A 25297-nucleotide genomic window follows, 5' to 3' on the forward strand; every position below is an offset into this window, starting at 1 on the left:
TCAATAGCTGCTCCGTGCGGGGCTGGCAGAGCATCAGCACGCTGCCTTTGTACACAGCCGGGCTTTGCCAGCCACCTTGAGGGCAGTGTGATGTGATGCAATGCTCCGAGGGAAACGCTTCATCTTCCCGCTCTCCTCTCGCCGCTCGCTTGCCTATCAGAAATGACAATTAAGTCTGAGGTGCCAAAAGCATAAGCAAGCATTAAGGCAAGAGAATAACCTTGAACTCGGGCCAAAATATACAGTGACTAATGGGAAGTCCTAAAGAAATCTGCTCAGCTGAGTGGATCAGCCCTACTGTATTCTGCAAACTGCTGAAAATACGGCTCCTGCCTTAGACGCATAAAACCCGTGGGACGATTTTCATCTGACTTCCAGTGCTAAACTGGAGTTTGATGTTAATTTGTTTCTTTCTTTATTCTTACTGTGTTGAGGTGCAATTGGGCACGGGAGGTGTGGTTGAAAGAAGCAGCAAACCCCCCCCACCCTCGCTATAATTCCACGTGAACCCCTTTGGTAAATTTTAGCGCTATCGCGACTTGGAGCGTTTGCACGAGTCGGAGTTGTCAGCGCTTATTTGGTGTCTCTCTAGGAAATAATCCTGAAACGAGCAGCTGACATTGCTGAGGCGTTGTACAGCGTGCCCCGCAACCACAACCAGATCCCCACTCTAGCCAACACTCCCGCCCACACCGGCATGATGGGCGTCAACTCCTTCAGCAGCCAGCTCGCCGTCAATGTCTCTGAAACATCACAAGCCAACGACCAAGGTAGGTGGGATTTCAAGGGTTAATCCTTCACCTTGCTGGCTGCTTTTGGCCTGTTCATGCCAGCTGATGTCACTGCCGTGTCCTCCCTCTCTCTGTCCCCGTGTGTCTGAGCGCGGAATGAAATGCCGTCTTTAACTTTCTCGTAATATTTAATTCTCCCTGCTCTTTCGTTTACTGTTATCATAAAGCATCTCCAGTGGGGGAAAAAAAAAAATAAATAAAATTGGCAAAGTGTAGAAAGCTCTTTGTTATTCTCAGTAAATATACAGCGTGTATGGTTGGTTTATAAAATAATTATGTCTCGGTACCTCCACCTGGTTTTGGAATATTTACACAGATAAATCTAATTTGATGTCTGTGATTTTAAAATACTTTGTTTGTAGGCATGTGTGACATATATGTTACTAATAAAAGTAATAGTTGATTTAATTTACCTGTTGTAATTGAAAATGCATGTAGCATATTGCATTTAAAATTAATTTTGATACTAATGAAAGGAGGGAAACAGGATTATTAGATATGTTCAAACGCATATTATTTTTTTGCTTGCAACATAATTATTAAATTGATTGCTCAGATAGGAACAAATTGTTGTTTAAAATCCTGATTCCGCAATGTTTCCTCTTCTAAAAAGATTGTCTTTTAATGCATTTCCAAGCTAATAAGCCTGATAAAATTCTGTACTTGCTCTTGAATTAGTTTTCACTGATGGCTACACCTTACAAAAGCTTGCTGTTAGCATAAAAATATCAATCACAAAATGAAGACCCCAAAACAGCCTTTTAAAGTAAATCACCGCAACAAAAAAGTTTTTCTTGTCAGCTCTGGCATTTGAAGGTGTGGAGAGGCTGAAAGTTCACGCAGAGTGTTGGTACAAAGCGGGACTCGAGCCTGTTGATAATTGCTCCTAAAGACAAACGTGAAGGCACCTGACACAGCTGGATCGAAGAGAGCTTTTGTTGGCTGTCTGTGCTAAGAGGAGAGACAACATAGAGTGCTCGCGGATGATTTAAGTAGGGTTGGCGTGATAAGGTTATCTCAAGCTGCAAGAGTTGATAGGGCAGTGAGAGACAACCCAGAGCAAAGCTGTGCAATCAATTAAAACTGTGTAATATATGCTGCATGAGGAAACCCCCCAGCCCTAAGTCTATCTTATAAAATAACATTATTTTTTTGGGGTGGGGGGGTTTCTAACACAGTAGGTTACAGTCGCAACACAAGCAGTGTTTCCCCGCGAGGATATGTTCCCAGCAGTACTCCTCAGCAGTCCAATTACAACACAGTCAGCAATAGCATGAATGGATATGGCAATGCCGGCATGCCCAATCTAGGTGTACCAGGTTCCCCTGGATTTCTTAATGGCTCCTCAGCTAACTCTCCTTATGGCAGTAAGTGTCTATTTTTGGTAACACATCATCATATAGATTCATATTTACTACAAAATCAACTCCTTGCATTGTTTTTGATTTCCTCTGTTGTCAGCTACTGGATAAAAGGAGGGGTGACTCTGGAGGCTGGACGTAAAAATGAAAATAATAAATTGATCTGTTTGTGCCAGAATACAATCTCAGATAGAGAAAAAAAAATAAAAAAAAAAAGAACAAACAAAACAAAACGAAACAAAAAAAAAAAACAAAATAAGAATTGGACTGCGCAATTCGTAACAAAAGTCCAACACAAAAGAGTTTGCCTGTTATCCAGAGAGTGGCCAAGCCAAGGCATTTCATTTTTATTTTTTTATATATATTTTTTTTCTATATATATATATATCTCTATATATATTTTAAGAGGCAAGGCCCTATCACTCTCTTTTTCCGTGTTTGCCGTGAAAACCTCAATCTGAGTCCTGATTATTTTTGCTTTATTGCAGTAGTGCCGTCAAGCCCTACCATGGCAGCCTCTTCGGTCACCCTCCCTTCAAACTGTAGCAGTACACACGGCATTTTCTCATTCTCACCTGCCAATGTCATCTCTGCAGTGAAACAAAAGAGCGCCTTCGCTCCTGTTGTCAGGCCCCAAGCCTCTCCTCCACCATCTTGCACCAGTGCAAATGGAAATGGACTTCAAGGTGAGCCTGATCTCTCTCAATTTTCTCTCTGCTGCTTCTATTTTTTTTTTATTTATTTTTTTTTAGTGTTTTTTTTTTTTCTCAGGGAGAAAGGTACCTGGCTGGTTTTGTAAGTGCTCTCGTAGTGATGCAAAAGCAGGGGGAGAAGCAGGGTAGCGTGAATGGTCTTCTGAGATTTTCAGGTTTTTAGTTCATTTTTGATGCTTGCATTAGAGCAAACACCAGTTGTTTTTCTGGTATTTTCTCTTAGGAGTTTGTGCCTTAAATTTGGAGGAAGTACTGTATCCCTGAATGCCTCTTGGAGGGTTTGTGTAGTCCTGGTGTTTATATGTTTTCTGAACACATTTCTGTGGATGTTTGAGCCCAGCAGTGTTCTGGCAGGACACAGTGTTATTTCCTCACTTTATAGAGGGTGCAGTAGTGATTTTAAATATGTCAAGTTAATATAAATCAGGTTAAGCCCTTACTGAGTGGACTAAGCTTCCTTGGACCAGGTAGCCCTGTACGCAGTGGTTTGCATGCTCTGGTGGTCCCAGCCCTTACTGTGGTGTTAGAGTGGTTACACACCTAAATGAATGAAATATTTTGATTAAGGCAGGTAATTCTTATTTATTTATTTTTAAAATCCATGTAATATCATGTGAGTAACACAAGGAGCAACTGTGATAAATCAGTGGCAGAATGTCCGTGGTCACCTGCAGGGTGTGGGGCAGGAGGAATTACGACACAGTGTGAGAACAAAAGCACAAACAAAGGGGGCACCCTACAAAGGAAGACTCATGGCCTGTTTTGCCACTTTTAGGGGGTATTTGGACATGCAGAAGGTGAGGCTGGAGGCGCACTAGAATCATTGGGAAGGTTTGTTTGCCTCTGGTGGAGTCTCGGTGCACAGTGCAGTAAATTGAGGCACTTCAGATCCCATTGAAACCAGGAAGGGTTGAGGGCAGTCTCATCCCAGAGGTCGTCACTCCTCTTGACTTCCTCAGTTAAGAAGCAGCAGCAGCAGCAGCAGCACAGGATTATTTATTCTTTGTATCACCATGACACCCATAATCCAACCAGCACTCACAGGCAAACAGATGAGGGGGATTTTAATTTGCTAAAGCAGTTCTGGACACCTGCATTTTGTGGGGTGCTGGAGGCACTTTGGAGAGATATCATCCCAACCCCACAGAGCTGCCTGTCCACCCCAAATCTACTCCAGGATCTCAAAATGAATTTTTCTGTAGCTTGCTCTTAGCTTCTTGGCCCCAAAAAAATCATCTGAGACCTTGTTATGCACTCAGGTCAACAAATCCAGATACACAAACTCATTGTAGCATGAATACTAAAGGAGAGGATAATTAAATTAAAGGGTTTTTTGTGTATTTCTTTAGTGAGAGCTTCAGTGTGCTACTACTGTAAGTAGAAAACTATATCCATATTCTTAGAAAAGATAATCCATTCATAAAAAAATCCAGTGTCCTACTTTCCTCTCTTTGTAAGAAGACACTGGTATGAAATGTAAATGCAGAAATAAAATAATGAATGAAAAGTAAAAATAAGAGAATAAAAATAAAATAAGTAAAAAATTAAACATAAAATAATAGACAAAAATAAAATAAAAAATTAATAATATAAACGTGGTAACATATGGCTTAGATGTGAGGCAGGAAGATCAACTAATTGATTTTGATTTACTCTGAAAAACACAATTATTTAAAGGTCTAAATTAAAATGATCCAAGTTTTTGCCAGTTCAGTACGTGAATAAGGAACTTCCTGTCATATACTCAAGGTTTTAGGTACTTACAATCTCTAAATTGCCTCAAAGTGGGGTTTTAAGGAGAACTGAATGCCTGCACTGGGCACCCAATGTCCCTTAGCACCTCCTCAAGCCCCCAGTAATTGCACATCTCCATCCTCAGGTACAAAAAATGCTTTTTGTATAGAGCTCAGAAGATGACTTGGAACCAGCCAATACTGACTTGTTAAATAGGTCACGAATTCAGCTCTGAAGCTGAGCCCAACCTCGGCTTGCACTAAGCATTTTTTATGCCCAGAGAGCCCAGTGAAGACCTAACGATGCCTTCTGCCCCTGATTTTTGGGTGCTGCAATCCCAGCAGCAGACTTGGTGTCATCCTTTTGGGTTTTGGGTCAGCAGCTGAACTGAAAATCAAGCATTGAAAATAAATAGATCATATGTAGATAAATAAAAAATTAATCAAATAAAAACTGGTGATTTTTCTCTGTCAGCTGAACCTGAATTGTTTTGTGTTGAGCAGAATGACCCAGAGAAACAGGCAGAATTCCTTCTGGCCTGGTAATTAGAGCAGCGACTTCCAGGGGTGTGGCAAAAAAATAAAAATTGCATAATTTATGCATAGTACACAATGCCACAAGGTGATGCTCAGTGTTGTGGGAACTAGAGAACTGACGTGGAATCATAGAATCCTGGAATGGTTTGGGTTGGAAGGGACCTTGAAGACCCTCTAGTTCCAATTTTGGGCAGGGACACCTCCCACTATCCCAGGGTGCTCCAAGGGCAGCCCAGCCTGGCCTTGGACACCTCCAGGGATGGGGCAGTCCCTGTGCCACCTCCCTCACTCAGGAGTCCTCTGTGAGCTCCTTCACCATCCCAGCAGAGGCACCATCCCTTTTTCCACCCAAAGCTTTGAGTCAATTCACACTGGACTCACAAAAGCCCCCAGATTGACAACGCTTCTTTCAGCCATCCATCCTCACAGACCTCTGGCCTGAGCTGCAGCCAGGGCTGAGGGGCAGGACAGGGATGAGTTTGTCAGCTCCTTCCCTCATCAGACTTGTTTAAGAAAAGCCACCAACACTCCTGTGTTGGTACCTATTTACACTGCATTTGATACATAGAGTTCATTAGGGAGTTTCTGCTTCTTCCTTCCTATTTTCTTAGTCATTTGTTGACAGGGAACTCTTTTTAAAGTTTAATTAGTTGCTTTCTGGACTCTGTACAATCACCTCGGGAGTTTTCTGATCAGCACATTTTCTACATTAAGTTAAAATATGGAACTTGAGAGCTGCAGTCCAACTCAGCTGAAGTTTTTTTTTGGTGATCTTCAAGTACAGAGTCTCATTTTAGGGCAGGATGTGATGGAGCTGAGTGACAGCTGAGGAGATGTCACTGTTAGGAATGGTCACATTCAGTCGAGCCAGGAGGACAGCAAGAGCTCAAGGTCACTGGTGCTGCATAAGAGGCAAATCCTGTGGGTTGTGGATAAGGAGGGACTTGGATAAGAATGGATAAGAATTGAGACAAGGGTGGTCCTTTTGCAGGGATTTGGGTGTTAATTGACCCCTCCCTGGTGGGAAAACCACTGTAGGGTATCTCTGTGTGGGAAAAATGCTTCTTGTGATACATCTAAGCCGGGGAGAACAGCAGAACTAAGCAGTTCCAGCTGGACCTCAGGGGGGTTGTTTTGTCTCCTAACAAAGAATTAAACAGAAGTTGAGCTGCTCTAACTTGTGGCTTGTGCTGATGCAGCCCTGAGCATCAGGACCACCCGAGCCCACCACACCAGAAGCAGGATCTTGCTGCCTGTAAGCACAACCCCAAAACTCGCTGTGTGCTGCAGGACCTACTGCCCAAGAGTGAACATGGAGATGTCTGTAGGTGACACTTTTTTTGGTAAAGAGATCCAGGACACCTTCTAGAGGAAGGAGTCCCTGCTCATGGCAGGGGGATGGAATGAGATGGTCCTTAAGACCCCTTCCAACCCCAACCATTCTGGGGTTCTGGGATTCAACGATGAAGACAGAGGTTAAGAGTAAAATGGACAACCTGGGGAGGTCTCGGAGAGGTCAGGCTGGGGGCAATGCCAGCCAGGGCTGGTGTTTACTCCTCCCCCTTGCTGCACCCATGCCACCTGCATGTCCATCGTCAGCCTGGGGAGGGCCAGCTCAGAGGCTGCAGCTCTTGGAGGAGACACCTCTCTCCCTCCTGTCCCCAGGGCCTGACTCACTCCTGTGAGCAAGCCTACAAAAAAGGGCTTTTGGGCCATGTCCAAAAAGCCACAATCTTGTTGACTCTGTGTGACCTCCACAGTCTATGAGCAGAAAGTCAAGTACTCACACGAATTTTTTAAGAGCAGGATCCTACCATGTGTGTTCCTTAGGGTAGAGAGTCTTTTCCTGTTTAAAACAATGAACATTAAAGGTAGAAAAGAAATTTTTAGTGAGAGACTACTGGCTCGCTGCAAAGTTGGAAGCACAATATCTGTTCAAAATTTGGTTTTCAATTGTAATTTACTTTCTATAGATTGTGAAAGATATTGCTCTCTGGTTATAGGACTATAATGCACAGCAAAAGGCTCTCTATATTCTTTTAAAATTGCATCCTGCTTAATTTTCTGGTCTTCCTCCAGATGAAAGTATTAAAATTATTATTAAAAAACTCACCAGCTCATTTTTCTTTAAGAAGGCGTTTGGTATCAATTTGCACAGCAGGAAGCTCAGTGAGGAAATTCACAATTGTCAAAGATTGCTACTAAAATAAATTGTGAAATACGTGTCTGGAGCACCAACCTTGCACCCTCCTCAGACTGTGCCACAGAGAGAGCTCAACAAAAACAGTTAAATTAAAGAACTGAGATATTTTTATTTTACCCCAGAAAAATACGGCAGCTGATAATTTAAATCTTCACACAGCAGAATCATAGGATGATTTGGGTTGGAAGGGACCTTAATGCCCACCCATCCCACCCCAGCCATGGCAGGGACACCTTCCCCTGTCCCAGCTGCTCCAGCCCCAATGTCCAGCCTGGCCTTGGGCACTGCCAGGGGTGGAGCAGCTGATGGTTGAATTGCAGCACGAGGCACTTGAGGACATGGTTTAGTGGTGAGCCACGAGTGTTTGTTGATGTTGGACTTGACCTTAAAGGTCTTTTCCAATCTTAATGATTCTGTGATTCCATCAGAACTGTTCCTTGAAATGATCTCCTGCACCCCAGATAACCAGACTGGCATGGTGACAGATTTGCTGCTGGCTGAATCGCACAGGAGAGGCCAAACTGGAAGCAGGGGTTTGGTAGGTCCAAACACAGGGCGAGGTCATCTGCTGGCCTGGGCTCTGAAGGGTGGAACAGAGGAGATTTAGTCAGGAGTTCTTTTAAGGGTTTTTTGAGGGTGGTCAGGCCTTGGCAGGAGCTGCCCAGGGGAGTTTGCAGTGCCCATCCCTGGAGGTGTCCCAGGAACTGCTGGAGGTGGCACTCAGGGCTCTGGGCTGGGGACACGGTGGACATCGGGCACAGCTGGGACTTGGTGATCTTGGACACTTTTTCCAACCTACATGATTTTGTGATTCTCTGAAAACACGATAAGGAAACGGAATATTTTAGGTAGAAAGGCTCTCTGCCAATATGCCAAAGAACCCACTGACCTCCACTTAAATTTTGTAACTTCAGTTGCTGGTTAGGTTTAAAACCTTAATTATTATGAATGTTGCAAAATTATAACTTCAGTTTCAATTTTGACGTATTTGACATGTTTAATTGGGGAGAAAAATGACAGAGTTGGAAGGCTTTATCCTGTTTGAAGAGCATCACCTGAGCCATGTTTTAGAGAGTTTTAAATCCATGTGAATCCACAAAGGCTCTGGCAGGACCAGGGGCTGCTCTGGGCTCTGGGTGCAGCTGCTGGAGCCATGCTGGTCATGGTTGTGTTACCTGTGAAATGTGTACAGACCCAGCTCTTCCAAACCATAAAGCTGCAACAGCGAATCTGAAATAAATTAATATTGTTGAAATTAATGAACTGAGAAATTGAAGTTCACATCGCTACACGAACAAATTTATTAATATCTGTTGTACATAAATTAATGAGAAATATCATTATGGCAAAAATTAAACAACACTAAAATTAAAGACTGTCTAAATTATGCTTCTACCAAAGAACTGGTACCAATTCTAACTAACCAATTAACTACCAAAGAGTTAACTAGGAAAAAAAGCAGTGATTGTTGGCATCTCAGTCTTTATCTGTTAAAAAACCCCGGGATATGGCTGGTCAGGAGTATTAACATGATGAATTTTTATGGTGTTTGAGCTCTAGGGTTGGGACAGAGTTTAGAATTCTTGGTTTTGGTCTTGATCCTCGGTTTGCTCATCATGAAGCTTTCATCATGAATTAGAGTAGTGGGAAAAGAGAGGTTTCCTGGCCAGGGCACGAGGTGGTGTTTGGTGTTTGGGTCCCCAGGGGATGGGGGCACAGCCAGAGGAGGTGTCAGAGCCTGGAGAGGAGCTGAGCCCGGGGAGTTTGGGGTGCTCCTTCTCCAGGAGAGGCTGTTGGGGTGTGTTGTGCTGGGAGGAGAGGCCGTGGTCCCTGCTCTGGGGATGCTCCCGCCCCGTCCCGCGGTGGCTCTGAGCCCAGAGTGCCAATAACAGCTCCTTTTCTTCTCTTTTTCCTTTTAGCCATGTCCGGGCTTGTAGTCCCGCCAATGTAAAGTCACTTTTGTTTACCTACCGTAGCACCAAGCTGCAGAGGATGGGCTTAGGGGACAAGTTTAGTATATTAAGACATGCTGATGGAAGCAGTATCTTCACACAGAATCAGCAACAAAATCGAAATGCTACAGGAAAAACAAAAAAACAAACCCACAAAAAACCCCCACAAAAAAAAAAAAAAGAAAAAAAAAAGACTTTGTTTAAAGATTTTATTTAAACTATTAAGAATCTACATGCAAACAACCTACTTCTTCATGAACAATTCCATTTTATTGACTGAATTTTTCTCATATTTTCACATTTCTCAGTCCTGGAGAATAAGGAAAAAGCGACGCCTATTTTGTATAAAGTTTCTGATTACGTCTTGGCTATGTCTAGTACTTGCTATGTGTTGGGAGAAACTTTGTGGATGCACCATTTTGATTATCATGAAACACTGATGAAAAATGCCTCCGAACATTTTTCTGTACTCATAACTAGATTCACAATGGTTGTGTATCTCTATAATGTGAAATATTTTTTTGTGGTGGAAAAAAAAAAAAAATAGGGGGCCAAGGAGGTTATGAGCCATCAAACTGGAAAAAAAAAAAAAAAAAGAATGAAAAAAATAAAAAAAGGATGAATATATGATTAGAAAAAGAAAAAAAACCACACAAAAAACCGGGGAGCAGGGGGTGGGCCGGGGGGGGTTTATCGTTGCTTAACTTCATCTTAATGAAATGGAACTTTGTAACTTATTGTAGTTAGAAATTGTAACTTTGATATTGAATTCTCTTGCCTTCAACAAGCACACTGACAGAGAAAAAAAAAAAAAAGAAATTGCTACTGTCTGTTGGTTTAAAAAAAATGAAAAAAATATACTTCCACTGCTAGAGCTTCCTGTTAAGCAAGTGTGATCTGCAACATTTTTTCAACTTTTGCTAGCACTGTATACTATTGCATTTTAGGCTACTGTGAAGTCTATGTTTCTTGTACCAGAAAATTGTCCTTTTGACTTCTAGATCCTTCTTCCCTAATGTGTTTTGTATGTGGTTATAAAATTGTAGACTTTTGTGATTTTGCCAAAGTTGTAGCTAAATATTTATACACTTGTCTTGAATTTTTTTCAGATCCACTTAAATATTTAGACAAAAAAAAAAGCAGATTTTATTCCTTATGACAGCTATAAGGAATAAAATAGTCTTATCCATTGCAACACTTTCTTTCACATAAACACTTGCAGTCACTAAGGGAATTTATTTTGTAACATATCAACTATAAATATTGTATTTATCTTTGAAATTTTGTATATTGCTTTTCATCTTTTTATTTTTTTGTTTTTTCTTTTTTTTTTTTCTTTTTTTTTTTTTCTTTTTTTTATGTTCTTGTATGTACTGGTTTTTGTCCTGGCCTGGTATCGTGATGCTGACAATAGCATTAAGCCAAGAACTGTTGCCTTCATGTTTTTCTTTTAAATAAATCAGTGTCTGTGCATTTCATGTGTACTTCATAAGGTTGCTATGGTTTAGCCTTTCCATACTTTAGGTTTTTTTTTTAATTTTTTTTTTTCAAAAATTCAAATTCATTGTTTATTTTTATATTGTTTTTAAGTTATCAGAACAAATAATTTTGAAAGAAAAAGTCGTTTGTTGTATAGTCAAATCAAAATTGTGCCACATGGCTGTAATGAATACTAGTAGAATATGTGCATGTGATACAACCACAGAAAAGATGAATCTATTTTGTGGTTGCATTTTTTTATTTCCTTTTTTTTTTATTTGTTTGTTTTCTTTATTTTTTAATTTTATTTTTATTTTTATTTTTTTTTTTAAAGATTGTAAAAAGTCATTTTTAGCTGCCACCCATAACTTTGCCACATAGCTGAACTGTGTTTACTGGAAAAATTCAGAGGCCTAAAGTTTAAAAATAAATTCACTTCTGATGTTTTAATTAAAATGTTTGCCACATGAACTTCTCTGATGCCTTAAAAGTGAACTTCTTTGAAGAACTTTTGTGCTGTTTTATCACAGGCTTACACCACAATTGTTAATCACGACTTCATTTGGACGATTTCTGGTGTAAAAAATAAGGGGGAAAAAAAAAAAGCACAATCCTGGTGTACAATTCTGCCACTCCTTTACCTGTCGATTTTCTGCTGCACTCTGCATTCTCCCAAACCTGCACTGCTCAAAACCGGGAAAGGTTTCACGGGAAATCGGGATCACACCGAATTTTTAATGTCTGGGAGTTGTTTATTTAGGTTTCTTGGGGGTTTTTTTTAGGGAACTTTTTGTAATCAACCCGTAGCCGACTGTACTTTTTAAACTGGAATGACCTCTGTCGTATTCCGTGGCTCTCAGTGCCAAATCCAGCCAGAGAAACGTGGAGTTGTTTTTATTTTTACTTTGCACTAAATCCTTTGCCAGCGCAGCACTGCAAAACACGTTGCAAACTGCAGCAGAATTCACCTTTTAACCAAAAAAAAAAGGCGGGATGATTTTTTTAATTATTATTTTCTTTTGAATTATTATTATTTTTGTAATTTTTTTTTTTTTTTTTCTGGGCAAAAAAAAAATAAAATAAAAATGCACATTTTAGTCAAGCTTTTCTGAAAGGGTTTAGAAGAATGGTTCAGCGTAGCACAGCTCTGTGAGCACGGCCAAGGCTTGGCTAGGTGGGAAAGCCTGAGAAGTCACTTTGGAAACTGAATTGCCTCCGTTATATTTTGTCTAAGTAAGGTTTTGCTCTAAAAAAAAAAAAATAAAATAATAAAAGAGGTCACGTGTACATGTTAAGAAAGTCTGCAAGTTCCTTCATAAATGCAATCTGTTTGTGTTTTAGATTAATTAGTCAATGCACTCATCGCTTCATTGTCTCCAGACAGAAAGCTTCACTAAATGGTAGATTTTACTGTTAAAGACCCTACAATAAGATTGTTTTATCTGTACATTTTTTCATATATTTAACTGTATAAAAAAATGTTCATTTTACACAATATTTAATTAAAGTATTTCTTGTCTGTGAATTTCATTTTTAGTAATTTTATCTGGTTTGATTATTAAAAAAAGTGACTAAACACGAAACGAAAAAACGCAACACTGGGGGTTTCATTTCTAAATATCAGAATTTTTATTCCTTTGTTATGAAAATGCCCAAATCCTTGACGTGGTCTTTCCAGTTCCCTGGGAGGAGGATGAGGAAGGAGATCTCTGCTCTGCAGTGGCAATCACTTGTTGCTCAGCCTTGGGTGAAGTATTTATCCAGAACTGCTCACTTTTTGTGAAGATTACAGCACAATATCTCTTTCTCTTATTTAACCAAAACTGTGCACTGCAGACAGGCTTTTTGTAATGCAAAGGTAACAATACTTTTTTTTTTTTTTTTTTTTTTTTTTTTTTACTATTTTAATATCATATTGTAAAAGTCTGTAAACAGGAAAAGTTATTTTAAACAAAGCACAACCCAAATTTTCCATGTGGTGGTTTGACAGTGAAGGTCGACACGCTCGTCTCTTAACTGCTGAGAAGGAAGCAAATTCTTTTGCTAATTATAATACTGAGCACAAACATTTCATCCTCTGGGCCATAATATGTGCAGTGGACGTATAATGGGTACAAAAATATATTTATAACGAGGTGGGCACATGCAACCTGTGAGCTGCAAAGCTTTGCCTGATGTACGTGTCCGAGTTCCCCACCCCAGACACCAAATGTGCTCCTGTATCCTTGTGTGTGACCAGCAGCAGCAAAAAAAGGGCATTTCCACAGGAATATGGGTCTGGCAGAGGAATGTGAGTGCCCGTGGTGGTAAAGCAGGGAGTTTGTTATGGAGTTTGATCTGGTCATTAATCAGAGGGCTGCTGACAACTTTGAGAGGGCACTGAGAAACTCGGAGCTCCAGAGTAAATGGATGGAGTGGTGCACGTGGATCCAGAGCCAAAGGACACGCTGGGTGTCCCAGCTCCTCCTCAGCTGCCCCTGCTTAAGGGATGGAGTGGGGAGAAGGTAAAACTCACTGCAGTCACAACCTACAGGAAAACCGGGATTTTTAACCTTGCTTCCTTTCTTCTCCTGTGTTTCCATAGTTTTCATGCCAGATGAAAACAGATTTGATGAAAATAGGTGCTAAAGCTGCAGAACACTTTGGATTTTTAAATTATTATTATTATTATTATTATTATTATTATTATTATTATTATTATTTTATGCATTGCAAACTGTTCCACTCTGAGTGTGTGTCTGTGTACCATGTTTAAGCGGCGGCATAATCAGATGCATCCCACTAAAAAAAATAAGCTGGATTTTAGGGATGAAAGTCTGCCTGATGCCTACTGGCGCTTTTCCTTTTAGTTTTATTTCAAAGGTTTGAATAATGAGCATCTAAATGGTTCCTCTAACTTTCAACAGCAAGGAAAATACAAAAGGAGAAAACCCACATATGACAATTCCTAGAGCAATCCACCACCTACGACACATCTGGGTAAGAGCCCTGCTGAGGAAATATGTTGTGTCAGCCCACAGTGAGTTTAGACACAGGAAGATGATAAAAATTCCTTAATCAAAACGAAGGAATAAGAGTCTCTAAAAGTACATGCCAATTATTGCGGAGCAGCTTTTAAAAGTCTTTCAAGCTTTTAAAGATTATTCAAAGCACTTGAAATAGGCTTCAATCTAATGCCTCATTTCATTGCATTAAACAGCCTAGTTAATAAAGAATCAATATATTCAAAGGGCAAGGTTATCTTTTGTCTATAAGGGGTGGTGTCATTCTGAACCTTTTATAGTTCAAATGCTGAAAAAGACCTCATGAAATCCATACTCATCAAGTGGGTCAACTAGAGCAATAAAGAGGCCTCTGAAAGAATGGCTGCACTCCTTTAAAACAACTATAAGTCTTATCTCCCCGCATAGTCCTCGCCAGGCTCCGCCAGAAAATGTCAATTTCTCATCAAGACAAGAGCCCCGGCGATAATTTTTTTCCAGAGAATACACACAATTAGGAGAATGCAGAAAGGCCCCACCAGTGATTTGTAGCTTATTATGTCACCGGCGGGCCGCGATCCGCCGCTGAGCAGATAATAAGGGCTGTTGATAACCGAGGTGTCAATACAGCCCAGAGTGATTTTTGAATGCGAGCCCTTGTGCTGCGCCTCCCCTCTCGCGCAGATCGCGGGGCCGATAACCGCGCGCGCCCCGCGATTAATGCCCTGAATCAACGCCACAAAGGAGCCCCCATTCTTTATACTCCCTGAGACAATTCCCCGCTTTACCCTTCAAGGAGCTCTTTTATGTGCGAATAAGGTTGCTTTTAATGAAATTGAAACTCATCAGAGGAAATCAAAACCCTCAAATCAGATTACAAATTGATTTTTTTTTTTTTTTTTTTTTTTGGCCACTTGTCGTTGCTCGATGCAGTGCCCTAAGTTTTACAGGAAAGGGAAGAGAAAGCACCCAACAACCTCTAAACTAAAGCACGCAAAGGAGGAACATTCCTGAAGTCTCACAAGTCATAAAAAGTTTTAAAAAGTTGCTGGTATTCTTCAAAACTCTGTCTTTACCCAGATACCTCATAAAACACCAAAGTTGTAATTAATTGATTAAATGAACTGAAAATTCTAGAACTTAAAATTGTAGAAATGAAATAATGAAACCCAAGCCATTTCCCTTTCTCATATGCAATGCTAAATTTCATTGATAGGTAGATTATCAAATATAATTTCTCAGTGCTCAGGTGAAAATTAACCGATGGAGGAGCTGAGATCTCCTGGTCTGGGGCCCTGCCTCAGCTGGTGACTCACCAGAGCACTGTGGCCAGCTGAAATATGACAGTGACAGAGGTGATGCAGTTGTGGCTCCATTCTATTTCTTAAACATTTCGTTTCTTGAAGATTTAAACAAAGCAACAGTTGCACTTCATAGTTTTGTTTTCTCTTTGTTGGCTTCGTGCTAATACTGAAAGGACGTAATGAATTAAAGGGTGCAGTTAATTAGTCACAAAATTGTACATTTTTGGTACAAAGCTTTGATAGGGTTTTGGTTATATGACACTTTGTTTGCATTTATCTTTAAATAAATGAAGCTGTCTGAGAAATGACTTTGTAGCAAAAGACAGCAAGTACCTCCAGACTGCACAGGGGTGGTGAGGGTGCAAGGAAATTATCTGGAAGCTGCTTTGCTTCAACCAGACAAACATCACAGATTTCCTACTGTGTAAAATCTAAAATAGAAATATCAATTGAAAAAAGAGGAAACTGGGGCTGGAATTGGTGTCAGGAGTTGCCCTCTATCTCTGAGGAAACATGGGATGGAAATATCAAGGGGAAGATGGAGAGAAGAAAGGAGGAAGAGGTGAAAAAGAAATTGTACAATGAAACCAAATAAAGTTGTATTTAATGATCTCCTTCCGTGTGCCATGGAATTCTGTTGCGGGAGCAAGTTCTTGGGGTGTCTCTGGGATTTTTTGGGTGGGAAGGGACCCCAAATCCCCCCCATCCCACCCCAGCCATGGCAGGGACACCTTCCCCTGTCCCAGCTGCTCCAGCCCCAATGTCCAGCCTGGCCTTGGGCACTGCCAGGGAATCCAGGGACAGCCCCAGCTGCTCTGGACACCTGTGCCAGGAACACTTTTCCTCCTTAGGACAGCTCTAGGTCCAGGCTCTTGTGTCCACAGACATAAAATAAACAGTAATGAGTATAAATAATTTTGATAGTAATAGTAGTAATAGTAATAAGTAAAAAGTAATAATTAATAGTAATAGTAGTAACAATAATAATACTGCTCTTCTTCTTCTTCTTCTTCTTCTTCTTCTTCTTCTTCTTCTTCTTCTTCTTCTTCTTCCTATTATTATTATTATTATTGTTATTGTTATTATTGTTATTGTTATTATTATTATTATTATTATAACATCCAATAACCATTTCATAAGTTTATTTGGACAGACCAGTTCAGTCCATGGTGCTTCTCCACCTTTTTTGGTTTATCTGTGTCTGATCTTAGAGTAGGTCATGACTCCAAAAAATGCTGTAGTGTCCAAGTATCTCTGCCAAGGACTTCCAAGATTTCTCCTCAACATTTTCCTCGCTAATTCCATCCCTTAAGCACAGCCTGAAAAACTTTACAGAGGTTGAGCAGTGTTGAGGGACCAGCCAGAGGCTCTGAGGCACCAAGGGGTGAGGCCAAGCCTATGGGTGAGCTTGGGTGAGCTCACAAATCTCAACAAATCTTAACAAATCCCTGGAGCTGTCAAAGCCTGAGCAGCAGGGGCCCAAGGATATCAGTACTTAGCAAAATATAAACATAAATGATGGGTTTTTTTTTTTAATTAGGAAGCAACTCAGAGACGTTTCAAAGCTCTAAACTGATATTAACTGCCCCAAACATGCTGAAATAATGTTTTACAGAGGTCCAAGCCATCCTTTCCCACCTCAGGCCCTTTCCAGGGATTTGTCAGGATCCTTCAGCACTTCAGCCCTGAGCAGTGACAGAGCACAGGGAAAATACAGACTAAGAGCAGTACTTTAAACAAAAAATTGTATCCTGGAACAGCCTATTCAGGGCACATAAAGATTTCAAAAATCCTCTGCTTTTGGTGGTTGTAAAAGGCCATGACCAAGTAACTGGAATGGCTCAAAAATAATAAATGCATAAATAAATACAGAAATTAATAAATACAATTGAGCCATTAGCTATATTTATATTAGTGATGTGCACCAGAAATCTGCAATACATAATTTTAAATTTGGTTTTCTTTTTCCTAAATTGGCCTGGAAAGCAGCTACCAGGTTTATGCTCGTGCTGGCCTGGTACAGCCCCCAATTATTATAAAAGTACCTATGGGATCTTTATCAAGGGGAGAGATTTTTTCTCCCAAACTGTGATGGGGAGAGTTTATTTAGCATTCTTCTGTCTCAGGGTCACAGAATGGTTTGGAGCAGACAGGACCTGAAGGATGACGCAGTGCCATGGGCAGGGTCCCGCTGTCCCAGGCTGCTCCAAGCCCTGTCCTGGGACACTCCTGGGTGCTGAGGGTGGCATTTCACCCACCAGCATGGAGCAGTGCTGAGGCTGCCCTGGGAGCCAGCCCAAGGAAAAGAATGGCTTTTGTAAATAATTCAGATTTAATGCAGAACAGCTTTAGGCAGATGACACTTTGGGAGTCATCTCGGGATAGTCCAGGTGACCGAGCTGGCAGGATCCAGATCAGCACCTGGAGCCAGAGCTTTTGCAGTGGCAAATTTGGTGACAGCGATTTCACCAATGACAGACTTGGGTTTGTTTTCTTCTCTTCATTTCAATGTATTCATCTGGCCCAGGTCAATGACAAATTCACTCAGAAATGAAAACATGATTGAGAGTTGGGAGAGCAGAAAATGTGATTTCCTCTCCCTATCTATGAATATAAAAATAAATTTGAAAGGATAAGATCTTCTGTGTTTTAATATCTTAAGGATGTGATGATCAGAAACCACCTATTAATTTTTTTTTTTACTATAGATAATAATATCTCCTTTGCATATTAACTTTATCAGTGAAATTAATTAATGAAATTTATCATTCAGGTGCAGAATATGCTCCTTGATTTTGCAGCCAGCACTATTTTGGGAGGTCTGGTTAACTGATGGAATTAATGCTGTTCTCACCACAGTGGTACTGAACTCTCATTTCCATCCAAAAAGAACTTGACAACACATATAATAAAAAAGAAATAAAACATTCTGCATTCTCATCCCTACAAAGATATAAACCACATAATCAGATCACGAAATATAATTGCATACATGAATGTAAATAAATTAAATAATAGGGAGAGCTCCCTGATCAGTCAAAGGAAGTGCAAATTCAGTAACGCTCTTAGATTTGAACAAAAACAGTTAAATTTGTTGATAATAGGAATAATCTCCCCTTAGGAGAATGAGCTGACATTCTCAGGGAAAAATTAATAAAAGATAGATCAGATGGTACGTTTTCCCCTCATTTTCAGTGAAAATCATATTTGAAAACCATTTTGGATGGGGATAAGATTGAATTTTCTATACATTTTGAGAGAAACAGACTTGTGGTTTTCTCCAAAATTTTTTTTGTCCTTCTAGTCAAGTTTTGGGTTATTTCTTTCCCCCTCTTTCTTTTTCCTTTCTTTTTTTTCACTTGCCATCCCCCTGAAGTGGGTGTTTGGGGCAAGGTGGTGAGTGGCCAGATGTCAGAGGAGCAATGGGAGGAGGAGAAAGGTTCATATCTGAACGTATCCCTAAATAAAGTTATCCTATGAGCCTCAGCCTTTTGTCTTTTCCTCTTCTTTTACAGAAACCCACCCTTCCTTTTCCTTCCCTTGACCCATATCTTCCCACAAATTGGGATTTAGCAATTTCACTCCTCAGGCTGCTTATTAAAACCTCCTGCAGAGCCCTCCTGTCACCGGCCCTGTTTGATCTGGAGCTGAACATGGGAACGGTAAAATCTGGGATCAGTGCACTCATTCCCAGCAGCCCATCCAGGCTCTTCCCAAGCTCTGTGGGGAAGAGCACTGATGCCCAGCTTTGTCCTGCACTGGAGGGACATCCCTGGGTCACGTTTTTCTGCTACCAGGTGATGTGAAGGAGGTGCAATGTCACAGAATTGCGGAATGGTTTGGTTTGGAAGGAACCTTAAAGCTCTTCCTGTTCTAACCCCCTGCAGGGACACCTTGCACCAGACCAGGCTGCTCCAAGCCCATCACACACCTGGGCAGGCCTGTGTGTGCTGCAGCCTGCAACAACTTGGGTCTAACACCTTTTTTTTCTTTTATTTTTTGCCTTTCAAATCATTAAATTGTTTTTTAAATCCCAACTCCTCGGGGGTCATGGGATACAGGAGATCACAGGTGTTTGGTGAGCTGCTGGGGAAGTTCAGTTCCAGCCCCTGAGGGCGAAGCTGTGACACCACACCTGCTGATCTCCTGAAATTCTCCTCTTTGGGCTGAGTTTTGCTGTCTCACTGAAGCTAAGCTGTGCCTAGCCCAGCCTGGCCTTTGCTCAGGAAGAGGCTGAGCCCGAGCTCTCTGCCAGCCAGTCATGGAGCACCTGGAGTGTGGATGGCAGGTGATGTTGGATTTTTGATGTTTCCAACAAGGCAAATCCGCTCACCTTTCACCACCCCTCCCCTCAGCCCTCACTCAGCAGCTCATCCCAGGCTCATGGTGAGGGATAACCCATCCCAGTTCCTTGGAATACGTGATGTGGATCCTGGGAAGCCGCCTTGGATCCATCCCAGTGAGGTACAGGCACAGCAATTAGTAAAATCAAGGTGTATTTCCTACATCATGCAGCTGGGGGCATTTTGCAACTCATTTCGCCAGAGAAAAACTTGTTATTTAATTGCCTTGGCTGCTGCTGGATCAGATTCAAAATGAGTGGGAATATCAGGTCCTGCCAGATATATTCAATCATATTCCTGCTTTTTTTCCCTGACTGGATCCAGCGTGCCAGTGAGCAGTGAAGCAGTTAAATATGGACATGTGAATTCCAGCAACGCTGAGATTTCAAACTTAACACCCCACCAGGATGAAGGAGGAAAACGAGCATCTCCCTCCACTCTCATCCTGTCCCTGTGGCGAGTTTAAGGGGAAGAGAATTCACAATGGTTTGGCCAAATGGTGCAAGTTGGGTATTTCCTATTCACACTGATAAACTGAGAATAACATCTCCTGCAGCCTCCAGATAAATAAATAATAATTTTAAAAAGCCTGCCAGAATTCAGAATTATTGGGTGAGGCGAGGCTGGTGGGCATGGTGGAGATGGGGCACAGTGGCACTGTCCCCCCTGGGTGGGATGGGGCATTTCCCACCACCACAACCCTGCCCGAGTGGAACTGAGTGGAGAAATGGGGGAAAAAAAAGAGACATCTAAATGAGTCAAATACTGATTATTAAGTTCCTGAGAGGCAATCTAATTTAGCTATATAAAATCATGAAAGGGGAAGAATTAATTGATACTAATGAGTTATATGAGATAGCATCATAATTAATTCCTAAATAGAAAGAGGACATAGGCTGGAGCGAGGGGGGGATCAGACTGGCCTATATATCATAATAGATTACAGAGGCTACTTGAGAGGAGAAACAAACTGCCAAAGTCAGAGTGGGATGGAGTTAGGAAGTCTTTGCCAATGCAAAGAAAAGCCTTTCCAGCAGATGCTGAAAGCTGGGAAGTTCAAGGAGCACTTTGGCATGTCCCTGCTGGTCCCTCTGTGGCCTTTGCACCAGCCCTGGCCTGGGTTGTCCATCACGGAGCACAAACACAGCCCGTGCTGGTGGTTGCTGAGGTAACTACAGAGATTTAATTTGATTTCTCCCCCCTAAATCGTGTGGTGAGTAAATAAGTGCATAATCCCACGGAAACTTCACAGAGCGCTACAGATTCCAACATTGGTGCACCAACTTGGACAAATAATTTGGGTGTGATATTTGGAGCCAAGCTGCCTTTTTTTCTGCTCCATTTTGGGTACAATTACCCCTTTGGGGGACAAATCACAGGTGACCTCTCATAGACTGGGAGAACAAAACCTATGATGAATCACAGAAACAAAATTATATAAGGACAGGGCATTGTTTCTGTAAATTCCATAAAATCATCATCATGTCCTGACTCCGTGTCCATCGACACAATTCAGAGACCTCTGCAGCCTTTATCCTGAAAACCAATATTAGAAATCGTGCTTTGTTTTTGTTCTCCATCTTAGGTTTAGTTTGCAAAAAAATTCAGTTTCTACTGCAGGGTAGAGCTCAAAGTACTCAGTGTTGGGTGCTCTTTTAGAGGGGAAATAATGGAAAACTATTTTGATTTTCATAGTTGTGTTCACTAAGAGAAAAAAAAAAATAGAGGAGAGCTGGAGAGGGATTTTGGGCAAGGGCCTGGAGTGCCAGGACAAGGGAGAATGGCTTTGGACTGCCAGAGAGCAGAGTTAGACGGGATATTGGGAAGAAATTAAATATTATCATATAATCTAAACCAGGAGTGGGATGGAGCCAGGCAGAGAAATGGAAATGGGGTAGAAAATCAGTAATTTAGATGTGAGGAGCTGATGTTCATCAGCCTTAAATTACTACTGATGGCTTCTCCTAAGATTTAACTTCATCCTTAAAATACCTCTGGAATTTTCAAAATCAGTGCTAGCCTGGTGATCCCTTCCCAGTACAAATAAATTAAACATTAAATGGAAATAATGTGTGGATTTCCAGCTTTGGGTTTGCTGCCCAGTTTAGTGCTGCCACTGGTGCTTCCTCCTCATGACAAATTCACAGTGATGAATGCACCAAACAGGCCACAGTGGTTCTGAAAATCACACCTAAATCTGATGGAGGGCCAAGGCAGTAGATTAAAAAAGTATTTGAGCAGGAGAAATATTTGAAGGAGGATGAAGGAAATGGTAAAGGATGAGGATGAATAAAGTAATGAAAATGAACAAAGTGATGATTGAGAGAATGATGAAATAAATGATAAAGATGAATAAAAATGGAGTAAAAATTAATAAAATGTAAACAATGGTGAAGAAAACGATTAAATAAATGGCGACAATGAAAATTATGGAGAAAAAGAAGAGGAGGAAAATGTTGAAAAAATGACGAAATTACTAAAAATAAGAAAATTATTTAAAAAAAATACAAAGATGAAGAAAATGATGAAATAAATGATGGAGATGAAGAGGAAGAAAAGATGAGGAGGAAGAAAAGCTTTCACATTTCTCAACCAGAGCCACCCCAACAGGCTTCCCGCCGCCGGATCCTGCTCGCAGGTGGAAAAGCCGCTCGGACGCCGGCACAGAGCTGCTGATAAATCTAATCCTGAAGGATTGGAAATGAGGCAAAAGAAATTCTGATGAAAATTATGTACATGTACTTTGACAAGCTCATAAACACTGCAGCCATGATAAGTTTTCTTATTTTTTTTTTTTTTTTTAAGACCCGACACAACTGTGTAAGCCCAAACTCTAATTTTTACAGCCCTGGGTTTGGAGATCTGTCATTGGGAGATATAATGGAAAGAATAATTGCCTGGTGGCTGCACAAACAGGAGATGTGTTGTCAGGCTGCAGTTTGGAGGCTACATCTGGCTTCGGAAATGATTGATGCTGTCTCTGTGTGCGATTCAGGAAACCATTTTTTCTCCTTTCTATTTTTTTTTTTTTTTTTTTTTTCCTCCCCCCGCTAACACAACCACCACGCCGAACCTTCAATTAAATCAGTATTAAAGAAAACTTTTGATTTATTCCTCCTGCACGGCGGCGCTGCGGCCGGGCAGCGCGCAGCCCTCGCGGCCGCGGCGGGCACGTGATTCCGATTTGAAATTAAAAAGTCATGTCTGAATAACACAACAGCATTCTCATTTCCTAATACTCTGCTTTTTACTACTTTGCATTCAACTGTGAAAAGTCTTTTAAAACTCTGAACAGCAGTAAAACTTGAATGAATTTTTGACCCATTATTGCATAGCGGGTGCGCTTTCCAAGTTGGAGAGACTGCCAAGTTCTCCCCACCTAATATTTCCACTTTAATTGTGCCACTTGAGAAATTTACGTGCCTCAAAATATGGCATGAATCTTACGCTTATTGCAGTATCATTAGCAGCAACATTTAAGCAACATCTGTGTGCTATAGAACTAATTGAAGTAGCAGAAGTGGCAGCTGTAAATCCACAGGAAGATGGCAGTTTGCACCCAGCACTGCTGAGTTAGCGGGTAACTGTCAGCCTGTTCCTGCAATCTGCTCTCGAGGACTACGGTACAGGCACACAATGTCCAAAAAAATACAGCGAGGAGGCTAATGATCCTATTAACCACTTTGCTGCACCAATTTGGCTGTTTTTCCAGTTTCCTTGTTGGATTTCATTATATATTTCACCGTTCCAGTAAAGAAGTCCAGTATGAGACGTGCTCGCTTACTTAAGGGGAGGGGGAAGCTCCTGCTCGGTCGAATCAACACACAAACCACTCTTTTTTTCCCTTTAAAATTCCATTTATTTCACCGCCTTTTCCATTGTTTAATTTTTCTTCATCACGCACGCCCGGGTGAAAAAGAACTTTTCCCAACTGTTAATGGTGGTATTTAAAGCAATGACATTTTCCTCCCCGGGATGTAACATTTCCAATAATCAATAAAGCTGGAGGCAGAGGAGGGGAGGGGAAAGTCTGGTTTTTTAGGTGGGAGGGTGGAAGCACATCTTCATGGGGGCCGGGAAGGCCGCGCGTGGCCGGCTGCACGCCAGCCCGGGCACTGATTGCACTAATTGGTGATTACAGAGGGAGGAAGGTGTCTCAAGCAGCATGTCCTGGTATTACCGACTAATCCAGGTTCAGAGCCGCTCCTTCCATCTTCATTTGCGCCTTGGGTGGGGAAGAGCAGGCTCAGCAGCCTGGCACGGACACTCACAGCGGAATTGAGCAGGAAACAGGGATGGTTTGGGGCGAGGGCAGTGGGGTTTTGGAGGCCACATCCCCCCACTGCCACCGGCCACCTGCATCCCGGCCATGGCACGGCCCCAGGGAGCCGGGAAGGCACCGCTGGAGGCCCCTTGCCATCATCTGCTTGCCAAGAGCCCAAGTTGATTAGAGGCCCGGCACGTCCGCGGGGCCACCATGTGACAGGCCGGGAGCCACCGGTATTTGTTGTCTTAATGCACAAGTACTCGGGGACTGGACTGATAAGGAAAAAACTGTTCGGAATCTGCTGCTCTACACGCTCAGGGTGGCACGGGCCAGCGCGATATTGAAAATCAATAGTCACGTGGTGGTTTAAAGGTTAGAGGTCCCCTGAATTAACTTTCTTGTACTAAATTACCACATCTGTTTATTTATTTATTTCCCTACCTGCCTCTTTATTTATTTTTTTTCCCTTTTTTTGCAGTGACTGGGGGGGGGATGCTCTGGCTTTGAAGGGACGCGGTTCGCACCCGGAGCGAGGAAACAGAAAAACCTTTTCATACTTGGTGTGAGGATTTAAATGGGAGGATTTTAATAATGAGAAAATTTAGAAGACACAGAGCAATGTCCAAAATGGCAACGGAGACATGAACATTGGTCCTGGCCTGAAAATTAAAATGCTGCTTCAGCTTTTTAACTCACATCCGTGCAGTTCCTGCATTTGTGGGTCATGTAATATTTAAATTAACCCATCTTTTATTGCTAACAGTGTTAAGAAAATGTAAAGGAATATTATTATTTACAATATTTATTTGTTAGGAATGAACAAATAATGCTGTCACAAATAAATCGAGCTATTGGAGTCAAAGCTTGTGAAGATATAACGTTGCTTTTCACCACTGAGCACAGTGCTCTCCCAAGGACTCCTCCAGTGTGGAGCTGCTCACAGGTTCCTGACAGGTCTTTAGCTCCTCTGCTTTCAAGTACTGCAAAACCCACATTATGGTTTTTTTTCACTGAGTAGATTTGTTATTTAATTTATTGCAATGTTTTCATTCCCCAGGTACGCTGGCAGCCGGGTTTTCAGTACTGTAGGATCACAGAACTTCCTGAGCTGATGGGGCCCACAAGAACCAGCAAAGTCCAACTCCTGAATGTTGGAATGCTGGATGTTTGCAGCCTGGCTTGGTGTTCCTGAGAAGGGCCAACGTGGATCTGGGTCCCAGCTGCTCACTGAACACAGCAGGAGCTTTGGGATTTGACAAACCCACCGAGGGACCATTAACCACCTTGGCAAATCCCAGGAAGAGTGGGAAGAGACCCCAAATCCCAAATCCCACCCCTGCCATGGCAGGGACACCTTCCCCTGTCCCAGCTGCTCCAGCCCCAATGTCCAGCCTGGCCTGGAAGTGGCAGCAGCAGTGCCAGGGGCTCTGGGGGGCTCCACAGGATTCCCCCCACCCCTTTCCCATGGGAACATCCCAGGGAAAGCCCATCCCAGGGCAGCCCTGGGTTCTGTCCCCTCTGTGCCACCCAACCCCTCTGGGTGACCGCAGGGAGGGAAGGTCTGAAGCAGCCACCGAGGCTTTGAAGCACCAGATGTGGCAGGAAAAAAACACTCCCAGGAATTTTAGACACT

At 41.9% G+C, this 25297-nt stretch overlaps 1 protein-coding gene across 8 annotated transcripts in view; it reads left to right on the forward strand.

The window, feature by feature from the left end:
* EBF3 (EBF transcription factor 3) overlaps window positions 1–9938 on the forward strand; it is a 120525-nt gene extending 110587 nt beyond the window's left edge. For 3 of the 8 annotated variants that reach the window (XM_086899526.1, XM_086899527.1, XM_086899521.1), the window contains exons 13-16: window positions 593–770; window positions 1970–2158; window positions 2641–2838; window positions 9258–9938. In XM_086899526.1, coding sequence (XP_086755652.1) covers window positions 593–770; window positions 1970–2158; window positions 2641–2838; window positions 9258–9289 — 597 coding nt within the window. In that variant the 3' untranslated portion in view covers window positions 9290–9938. The remainder of the gene's footprint in view (window positions 1–592; window positions 771–1969; window positions 2159–2640; window positions 2839–9257) is intronic. The other 5 variants (XM_086899522.1, XM_086899523.1, XM_086899525.1 and 2 more) reach the window with 2 other exon arrangements.
* Window positions 9939–25297: the final 15359 nt, after the last annotated feature.

Source organism: Cyanistes caeruleus, chromosome 8 (assembly GCF_971803275.1).
Source record: "Cyanistes caeruleus chromosome 8, bCyaCae1.hap1.1, whole genome shotgun sequence".
Classification (NCBI taxonomy): Eukaryota; Metazoa; Chordata; class Aves; order Passeriformes; family Paridae; genus Cyanistes; species Cyanistes caeruleus.